The 11,069-nt window shown below is 44.0% G+C and overlaps 1 protein-coding gene across 2 annotated transcripts in view; it reads left to right on the plus strand.

Moving 5' to 3' along the window:
- The window catches only part of LOC135911854 (uncharacterized), a 53,357-nt gene extending 44,733 nt beyond the window's left edge, over positions 1–8,624 (plus strand). Inside the window, exons 1-3 of one of the 2 annotated variants that reach the window (XR_010567475.1) lie at positions 4,615–4,680; positions 6,846–7,100; positions 8,455–8,624. Coding sequence is in view for 1 of the 2 variants with exons in the window: in XM_065444187.1 (XP_065300259.1) it covers positions 8,455–8,498 (44 nt within the window). In the remaining variant the exon portion in view is untranslated. Of the gene's footprint in view, positions 1–4,614; positions 4,681–6,845; positions 7,101–8,454 lie in introns of those variants that run through there. The other variant, XM_065444187.1, reaches the window with a different exon arrangement.
- Positions 8,625–11,069: the final 2,445 nt, after the last annotated feature.

The following is an 11,069-nucleotide window of genomic DNA, read 5'->3' on the forward strand; positions in this document are numbered from 1 at the left end:
AGTGACTACTTCTTGCAGGGAAAGACACACCAGGCAGGGGGAAGAAAGCACATTTTCGTCCTGTAGGGCGCGTCCTTTCATCGCAGTCTGGTTCACACGGAGCGTTGCAAGAGGAATGAACTCTAACTGGAACAATCGCTGTGTTTACTAAGTGGGTATAATGCTGAGTTTCAGAAAATGTACGTGGAATGATACTATGTTAGACTACGTTCCAGATAGTGGTTTTCTGCTCTCGAGGCAGTCCGGTAATTATGAACATCTGAAATAAAGGTGAATATCTACAAACTCAGTTGAGTGCCTTCTCCACTACTCTATAGTCGGATACAACTTTAGAAAAAAGGGGAGGCCCCGCCCAGATGACCGAAGCGGCGAAGTCACCGGCCATCCGGCGCATGACGTCGGTCCAGAATGCGCGCCCATTGGTGCACCCGCCTCGGAGGAGTAAACGCCCCCTTTTTTCTAAAGTTGTATCCGACTATACATATCCTGATCTATTGTCCGAGTCTATCCACGACCTCACGGCTACCCATGGTCCGTCCTTCCTGTCAACCTATTTCCTCTGTCACACGCCCGCACTAATGTAAGGGCGCAGACTCTGTCTAAAGTTAAATATTTTTCTCAGTAGGAAACGGTACGCTAGTTTCCAAATTGTGTGTACTTCACTGAGCTAGGACTAAGTTTGTTACTTTTTTGTTATATACAGGCGAGGAGTTACGCTCACCATTGGGAACTCATTTGAGCCCATCCCACTAAAATATTTCAGAAGATGTCATGCGCGGAGCAATTGAACATGCCAAATACACATTCCATCAGAAACCTGTCACCTGCGCCTTGTGAAGAGAAAGACGAGAATACATTGAGTGGCTTCGCTGCGAGTTTCAGATATAGTTGACGGAAGAAGAAACCTTCTTCAAATAGCGCCATTTAAGTGATTCGACCTTCTGAGGTGCTCGATGGAAGCCTATCGAAATTTGATTCACATGCGTGGACATGAGTTCGGCCTCCAGTTGCTGCGTCGCGTCAATAGTTGCCTTCCAAAGGCATATCGCGAAACGAAACTAAAGATGGTGAGAGGGCCTCGCATGGCCATGACGCGATGGTGGCAACGACGGCAAGCTCACGAATGCATAATGCAAGGTACAGGCAGGAACGGCAACCCTGCAGTTACCATTTTTAACCAATTCTCGGGGTTATTTTTTACGCGAAACTGGTTTCCAATGATCAACTATATTACGGAGCTCGAAAAATTTCCCATGCTGAGCTGTCACTCAAAATTTGCATATTTTGTAGGTACCTTGGTCGCAAATTCGGAATGAACTTTACCAACGCCTCATATATTCGAGACCTCTAAGCCAGAGCATAATCTGTGTTTGCTGACGCAAACTGAGGAGCAACACAACATTTCCACGTACAATCAAAACACTTCGGAGAAAAGTAACGTTTCTCGTAATGATACTGTGGTTTGGTTCGTGATAACAAAAAATATAACCTAATTTCTTTAATAAAAATGGGAAGTACTCATCTTGCATATGTGCTGGTGAAATACAAGTTCTAAAATATAGGTACTGTATTGTCCAGGCATTTGCTTTACGCGGAACAAGCAAGTGCTCTGCGATCCGGGTGTTCACACCATGGTTCTTTAAAGGGATATTATTAAATTTCTCACGGCACATTGGCAAAACGTTTTTAGTTTGAAACAGAAATTGAGAAACGATATCTTTCATAAACCGCAGCTATGATACCACAACAGCGCCCTGCAGGGTTACCAGGCGAACAAGCATGTTTGGTCTTCTGCTTAAAAATAGTGCGTATCATTATTTATAAGGTTGCTAGGACTTCCAAAATACATATTTAGTTTCTAGCGAAGCAACCGAAAATATATATCCTTAGAATAAATGCTTTTCATTTACTGGAATCCGAAAATCGAATTGATCAGGATTGGGAATGGTCATCTTTGATCAACTCTGACAGTTACGAAGAGTTAAAGGCGTGAAATTATAGGGTTTTTCACTCTCCGAAATGGAGTGTGAGAGAAATGGGGGGCCAATCCACAACTTTGTTTAAAACCACTGCGTACTGTTTTACCTCGCTTCCGCATCACGCTGCTAACTTTAACATATTTCATCCAAAGAAACAAAACATCCTGGGGGTGCGATCGAGCGTTCTTTTTTTTTTTTTTGCTCTGAAAATTGATCTCAAATTTTGCAATCATGTCACTCTTAGCATCTCGACATTTTAGTCGAGTTTGCGCCATGTGAATACAAATAAACTACGCCCTTCACTTGTGTATGTATGACGGCTGCCTACAAGCTTCATAATTACTGTCAGGTATCTACTTGCTAGGACCTAAATAAATATATTGAAATCTATATTTAGAAGAGTGATGATCTGTAAGATTTCCCCTAACGCTATTTGACTGTATTTTCAGCCATGGTAATCTATATGAGATGAGAAAATGGAGGGAAGGTGGCAGGGCGTCCATGTGCAATATCAATAAAGACTGCTGCTCAACGTGAGGCTATAAAGTATACAGAAAAGGTGCTGCAATTGCCCCAATATAACCGATAGCATCGCTACACTTCTATGTCAAGTGTTCAAACAAAACAGCAACTTTCTTGAGGCACTGCTCGTAATGCAACGAAACTCTGATGGCTCCGAAGCATGGTGCACAGACAATCCTTTCGTTAGATACGTCCGTGTACTCAATGGAAATTCGACTTCGCGATTCAATAACTACAGGAGTCCTTTTCCTTAGAATGGTGTAGCGGGTCAAATTTGGGGCCGTAGCCACCACCCGTATATGAAAGTTTGGGATTTTGTGCCATTATACGATCACATTAGCGCATGGCAATCTGTTGCCGGCACTCACAAAGCACTCGGCTCCCTCTGGAATGACACACATCAGAGCCCGCTTTGCAGCACTTTCATGGCGTACTCTAAATAGGCAATAACAAGACTTTTGAGGGTTTACAGAAAACCATTTAGAGATATCGGACCTCTCGAATCGCTTTCGTATAAAATGGTTGGCAAACAAGAAATACTGCGGCGGTCGGCTTGTGTTCCTCTAGCCTCTTGCGTGAAAGGTGGCTTTGAAGAAACGAGCTGGCTTGGTGTTTTAGGGCAATCAGTCCAGTGGTGGTTTCCACGAACCTTTAAAGGAAATAATACCAAATTTAAGAATGCATTGGCGTGGGGACTAGACGTTGTCTACGGAACAATTGGGAACGCGTCCGAAATTCGTTATTTTTTGCGTTACTAAATGTTCATGCAAGCCGCCCCCGGCCCAACGTTTAAACAATGAAGCCCGTGTTATTGCTGCCATTCCATCTGTCTCTGTCAGCAATTTCTTCAGCACACCGTTTTTGGCATTATCAGGGGGGGGGGGGCGCTGTTTTAGAATCAGTGGAGCTAACAGATCAGAACCCTTCTGCAACTCAACCACATCGGCCGCAAATAATTATGTGTGGCTCATTTAAAAAGGAAGGCCCCCAATAAAAGTCTATCGCGACAGGCGAAAGCATATCTGCCTGCCTCTGCTGCTGTTGTCTGAACAGTTCTGCTAACGGACGCTGCCTTGGCCGCGAGCATGGGGTGCAATCACAGCCATATGGCTGCAAGGTCTATGTGCGCGCCCCCTCACGCGCAGGTCAGCGCTCTCCCCCGCGCCCACTCGCGACGCCCTACTGGCATGGCGCCCCCTTTGCTTGCTCCCCTCGCCGGTGATCATCGCTTCCCTGCGTCCACCACGGACTGCGCCCGGACACTCAATAGCCACTAAATGCTTGCGCGTTAATAAAAACTGTTGGTGTCTCGTATAATCACTCTTTCAGCGCTCTCATATCATGGCAAATATGTGGTCTGTGGTGGTGAAGTGCGTTTTTCTGGGTTGTGGCAATTTCTGTTGATTTTAGTTAATTTACCTTTTCGTAAAACGTCTTATGGGAACACACAAGTCATTCTCGCTAGTTACGCAAGGGCTCACGTACAACGAACAGCGCGCGTTACACTTCGGAGAGCAAGACACAGGTTTCGAAAGCCGCTATAACCTTATGAGAGCGTACGTAATGTAAACCTTCTTACGTGAAAGTTCTGCGTGAACTTCATACAAGAAGCGCACAATATCTGTTTCTAAAGAAAGAACTTGTTTTACTGATCATGCATTAACTACCTAAAGCAGAGACCGGCAATGTTATCTCCGAACTAGAGATAACGAAGGGTGATGAATCGGACGGGGACAGATGAAGAATAGGGTCATAGTGTGCATAAACGCAACTGGCCAAAGTCAAGAACTTTATTGTGTCAGTCAAGAACTTTATTGCCAACTGGCCAAAGAAAAAATTATCTTTACTGAAATGCGGAACTCACGTAGAACGCGGACGAAAAAACTGTTGAGGCAGAAAGAAATGTGCACAGAAGAGTTTTCAGAACGTCTGATAAGCCACGTGATTAATCCAAAAAGCTTCGCCTGGCAGATAACAAACCACTAGATAACGCATCGAAAGCTTCACAAATCTATTCAGTGAGATAGAGAGAGAAAGAAAGACATCGTTTTTATCGAATAAAGGTGGTGAGGCCGGAAACGCAGTTACACGCTCACGTATATAAAGAACGAAAGAGCTCAGTTGTGTCACCAGACAGAGACAGTCCGCATCGGAGGCCGGCAAGCCACTAGCACGACTGGTAAGATTTCTTCCATAATGGCACGATTGGGTATGTTGTCAAAAATCCATCATTGCTCGCCTGTAGTACAATAGCAATGCTGCTGAAGAGGTACGCGAACATGCGAAAGCGGCCGTTCTTCTCATTCTTTCAGCTACAGTCATGCAAGGGTAAAGTTATTGGGCGAAAAAGAGAGGAATGTTTAGGAGACAGCTTCCGCTAAAAGCGAACTTCACTATAACTAATCAAATACATCTAAAACTAATAAATTCTTTGATAAGACAATCGTTGGACCAGTTTAAATTCAATTTGTTGCTCATGAGGAAAAACTGTAAACTGTAAAAAGCAAACTGTAAAAAGCAAAATATTTATTTAGGACGTCTTCTCTTTCAGAAGAAATGCCTAATATCGGCAAGTGTCAAAAAAGAGTTCGAGGGTGCTTAAGCTTCGCCTTTAAAAGTGGAATTTTATAGCATTCAAAGATCTTCGACTGCTTCTAACTATTCCCGTAAACTGCAGCTTATGTAACCGTAAAGATGACGGGGAAACGCTGGCACCGAACGCCATCCACGCAGGCGAGCTTTTCGGTAGAAACGCGGACTCTAACGTGCGCAGGCGTTAGTGCAAAGAAGCGAGCTCTGCCCACCCTTGAATGAAAGTTAGACACGCTGGCAAAGATGTATATTTTGAGTTTCCGCCTAACAAAATTATGTTTTCTCTGATATTCAAATTACAATCCGACGCTATCAGGCCTGTGGGTTGTGTGTAAGTCATACTTTGCTATTTTTTGACGCATTTTATTTTCGAAAAGTCAATAAGTTCAGTAACGCCTTTGCGCTACAAGGAGGGTCTGTGTAGTTGGGTAAGCGTGCTTCGTAATAATTTTGGCGCTCAAAGATGGTCGACGCTGTACGCGGGACGTCGACGCCGGATTTTCGGCGACACCGAGCACTTAACCCAGTCGCGTTAAATGTTGGAGGACGCTTAAGCTTCGCCTTTAAGACTGAAACGCCGATGGCATTAAAACATCCCTGACTGCTCCTCACGCTTCCAGGCAACTACAGCTTATTTAACCGTAATATTTACCCTCAAACGCTGGCGACGAACGCTCTGTACGAGGTCGAGCTTTCCGGTAGAAACGCGGCCTTTTGCGTGGGCTGATAGCGGAGGTAATGGACGGCCGCGCCCCAAAAGAAGCATTATCTTCAGATTTGTGCTCTTCTTTGGCACTTTTTATTTTTTTTTTGTCTTAGAAGATTTAGCACGAAGGCACGCGGGGTCGGTGTACCGTTTCATGACATTTGTTTTTGGGCTGTCATTCTCAAAAAATCGAAGAATAAGTTTGTCAACAGCGTAAGACGAGGTACGAGCACCTTCAGTGGTAGAATGGCTTGACAATATAACCCGCTTATACCGCGTCTCATATAGTAAATCGTGGCGTATACATATACCTAAATGTGTACGGGAATTCTTGCTTATTAGGAAGGCGGCTTCGTAACCAGAGTGCCAGCTGCGGCGCTATACTCTACACCTGGCGCTGCCTTCTCGCGGTACTTGCGGGGTCTGTTTGCCTGTACGGGTGTGTCAAAGACCTGTCCCTACGGCACCTGCTGCGCTGTTCTCTTACCAATTTAGTTGATAAGCGCGATATACCGCTGATGCTCATCTGTTGCTCGTTTCTAGTACATGTCTGTCGATGGCTGCCCGAAAAACCAGAAAAAGAGGACGCCGCGCCTAATTTAGCCCTGCAACATACACGGACACACGAGACGCTGGATTTTGTGTGGCGTGTATTTGCTTGGCGGATTTCCCGCGGCGTCTGATAGCCGCCATTGTATAGCTACTTTCAACATAATAGACTTCGTGCCCCGAAAGTTTGTTCGGTTGGCATTAACCGTCCCATTGTAAACATGGCGATAGTGTAAGCCCAGCCTTAGTGTACGACCTCAAACCGCGGTAGCGCAGGATCGCTAACCACTAGCCAGCAATCTCGAATGACAATACTGTCTCGGCGAAAGTATCCACGTCAAAAGAACAAGCGCCATTGTGCACCTGCCTTTGCACAAATATTTTAAATAAGCAACAATTTTTCTTTAAACTATGCGCTGGCTTGTAGTACGCAAAGGCCAAATAAGTGCCTTCCGACGCTTGCACTGCGTAACAGTCTAATTTGATTCCTTTTGTAGGTTTCGAAAGAGAGGTTACCTGAAAGAGGAGCGACACAGAGTGAGTCGGTGGCAGCAATATGCCAACCATCAGTGACAAGGACAGAAAGGCTGCCCAGCTCGGGACGGGCATAGCGGCCGGAGTATTGCTCCCAGCAGCTGTGGTTGCTGGTCCCTTTGCACCGCTGGTGTTAACTTTGGGACTAGGAGTGGCTGCTGCTGGATGTACAGCAGGAGTCGTTGCTACTTCGTTCATGCCAGGCGATGAAGAAAAAGGTTATTGTCTGCAATCGTCTGTATTGTGGCGGAGTCTGTGATAAAATATTCTATATGTTCATAATCAAACACCACAGCCAATTTTATTTATATAATAAATAGGCTAACATTTAATAATTTACTAAATTATGGGGTTGTACCTGCGAAATACAGTTGAGTTCACATATTACAAAATTAAGGAGAGTTGATGTCCAAACGCATATCAGTGACGCCATTTTCAAATCTAATGCAACTTCTCATTATCTGCAAAGAAGCTGATAATGCCGTAGGCTTCTAAACTCATACATTCTCAAACAATCTGAAAAGAAAACTTAGCTTCCTTTACGGCATTCTACAATTTCATAATTGTATTTCCGTGTTTGTCATGTTTGAATGCCCATTAGCTTAAACCCGGGTTCCTGCCTAACTCATTTCATTTCTACATTTTCGCAAATTAAACTTACACTCGAGTAGTAGCAAAAAGCCGCCCCTTGGCCCAAAATGCCAAGCATCCGTTCTGATTGCAAATTAGGGGACAGCTATACAAAGTAAGGATAGTCATTCCATCGGCCGTACAAACTTGTAAACATTGCCACACTAACTAAATTAAACAGTATAGTGTCCCACGTATACAAACAAACCTGAACATATCTCATTTGATGACCGGGGAGACTCGTCTAAATTCCGGAGTGGGGAAGTGCGGCAGCAGCACCGAGGGAATTCACATTCGTGCTTGAACAGCACGCAGCAAACTTTGTGCAGGAGGGCATGGGAAGGGGGGCGAAGACCCAATATTGTCGGAAAATGAAGACTTATGAAAAGAGCATTTCAAGATCAACATATATCTTGCAGGTGGATAAACGAGTATTTCTGCTTATTAAAGAGTTGTAGTGTGCGGCTAGAGGTAGTGGATGTTCTGAACACCCTTTAACTTTAAAACTTAAAGCTACTGTGGTTCTGGCGCAGCTACGAGCAAAGACACAAATAAATTTGAACTCTTAGCAAGTGCACCGTGTAATCCTTTTTTTAAACACATTTCTTAGCTAGTATCGCCCTAACTTATGTAGTCAATCAAACAAGCGTGATGTCCTTCAGTAAAAAAAATGCCCTGCATCGTAAGATGCACATAATTAGGCCTGTGCTCATGCACGCAAGCACAACAAACACGCTTGCTAATTCCAGACCACAATTGCTCGCTTCATGACGTCACTTTCTTGGTTAAAAAAAACAGTATTGCATTTGGGATCCCATTTGCTTGAAGATTTGAAGTGTGCATTTGTCTGGCTGAGCTTCAAAAAACATTTTACTGCGTTCTCCGTTGCACTACTCTGTCGGGTCACAGAGCTACTTACGAAGGATCTTTCTGTATTTGCAGGCACACCAAAGAAGGAAAACCCTAACGCGCCCGAAGGCAAATGACGGACGTCTCGCTTCTAAGGGGCCGCCAACATAGGAAATGGAAGAGCAACCCAACGTTGTGTAGAAAGGCCTATTTGCGATTTCTGAAATTATGTAAAAGCTTTGATGACATCTTATGGTAATAATAAAAATGAGGCCTGTCGTACCACATTTATGCTACACTGGCCGTTTTTTTTTACTTTAGCTGGAGAATGGCATATGCGAAATCAGAGAAAAATGCGAAGGACTTCTGCGCCTTTCCCAGTCCTGGACTTATTGACTGCGTCTTCAGCATTACCTCACAGTTAAGAGAATCATCACGTATACCCTTTTCGTATTTCTTCCTCAAATAAGTGCGCATATCAACTGTGGGGTAGGAGGAAGAAAAAAAAAGCGATAATGACTGGCAGCTTAGCCAGTGTACGTAGCGGCTGGCTACCCTGTGCTGCTGAACGGGATAAACGAAAAGAAAATTACAAAAGGAAGAAATGCATAAAATAGATTAGAAATTTGCCCATAAACGTGATCCAACGTGATACATCTCTCACAGTCGGTCGCTTAATCCACATGTCCTTAATTTTGCAGCAATGCGTTCAAAGCCTAATGTGTCGAACACGGTCTCTGCCTTACGGTGTTTAGAACTCGCTACTCCACCAGAGGACAAAAGCTATAGCTTACCAAGCACCATCGAGAGGAATTTTGTTGCCACACAGTGGCCAGCACCTCCAGACAACTAACTGTTGACAGTCTTCTTGCAGCCGCGGTTGTCGCAAGCAGGACAGTCGCAATTACAGTGCGAAAGGAATACGTACTTGTGAATTGCACGCCGAGCCACAGGTGGTAGAGAAATGCATCTCCAGCTTGTGAGGTACTCACTGTAAAAACATTTCTTCAGTTTACGGTCAAAGTTGTAGGTTAAACGTTGCCGTACACTTTTCCGTCAAATGAAAAACGGTGTTTCCGTAAAACGGACAGGCCGTAAAATTTATTTCCCTTAAATGGAAAACGGTGTTTCCGTAAAACGGACAGGCCGTAAAATTATTTCCGTAAAATGGAAAACGGTGTTTCCATAAAACGGACAGGCCGTAAAATTATTTCCGTTAAATGGAAAACGGTGTTTCCGTAGAACGGACAGGCCGTAAAATTATTTCCGTTAAATGGAAAGCGGTGAGCTCCGTAGTTGTGATAACAGAATCGACCATATTTTGCAAATAAGAAAAACGGTGAGTTCCGTAAAACGGAAATGCTGTAAATTGAGCCCCGTACTTGTGATTATAGTACATGACCGTACTTTGGTAATGAAGAAACGGGGACTTGAATGCTCGTGTTCTTGAGCCAAATTGTTTCGTTCACTGGAATAAGTTATCTTGGGCAATGAACCACCCAAGTCGTACATTACAACGTGGATAACTTGCAACATCATTTAAGATATAGATGGAAATGGGGCAGAAATTCCGACAACTAACTATTGACAGTCTTCTTGCAGGCGCGGTTGTCGCAAGCAGGACGGTCGCAATTACAGTGCGATAGAAATACGCAGTTGTGAATTTCACGCTGGAGCCACAGGTGGTAGAGAAATGTTTCTCCAGCTTGTGAGGTACTTGCTGGAACACACATTGGCCGACGTGTATCTGAACCGTGGAGACTTGCATTGAGAAGTCCTTGCTCCCCTGACAGTGTAAGTTCGTGCAGAATGGCTAAAAAGTCAGCGGTCAGGGTATAGTGTAGAAGTAAGGGGTCTAGTGCAGCAGAATATGTAGTAAACTTACGCATTATGCAAAGTAGGAATCACACGAAAAAAACAATATCTTACTTATTATTTGCAACATATGCGCAAATTTTTCGTATCACCTGAAGAAAAATGTAGCTTACACCAGACACGTGTTCATCTTATTTACCTTTTTCCGCAGTCACATTCCTCTGCGTATAAGTTATTCGTGCATGCTATGGAATTCAATATTTATGTAAAACTTCAGCATTCTCAGGTTTACCATATTCACGCATACTCGAACAATGTGCAACCCAATGTTCATAGCAGTCTACCGAAAGGAATATAACATTTTTTTACAGCAAATGTAATATATTTAATTTGAAACCATTCATTTAGTGCTCTCATGGTCAGTATTACGTTAATTTATGAATTACTTGTACACACCTCGTAAACGAGAAGAAACGGGGTTAACCAAGAGGCCTGATTTTTATTACTCATATCATAAGAGCCCAACAAACACTGACGCCAAGAACAACATAGGGGACATTACTTGTGCTTAATAAATGAAATGAAGAAATGATAAACTAATGGAAATGAAAGTGGATGAAACACCAACTTGCCGCAGGTGGGGAACGATCGCATTCGAACAACCTTCGAACCAACGAACGATCGAACAACCTTCTCATTTCGCTTTTGAAGCTCTACCAATTGAGCAGCCGCGGCGCCGTTTCCCCATCCCCTATCTTGGGTAAATATGTTACCTAGTAGAACCCTGGAAGTGTTAGTGAGCGCCGCCAGTCACAGACCTTGGCGGCGGATGTGGAACATCCATTCTTCCGCAGGGGTCACGAAATAATGATATTTTTGGCTGAAGGCAACCG

This window comes from Dermacentor albipictus, chromosome 10 (assembly GCF_038994185.2).
Source record: "Dermacentor albipictus isolate Rhodes 1998 colony chromosome 10, USDA_Dalb.pri_finalv2, whole genome shotgun sequence".
NCBI classification, from domain to species: domain Eukaryota; kingdom Metazoa; phylum Arthropoda; class Arachnida; order Ixodida; family Ixodidae; genus Dermacentor; species Dermacentor albipictus.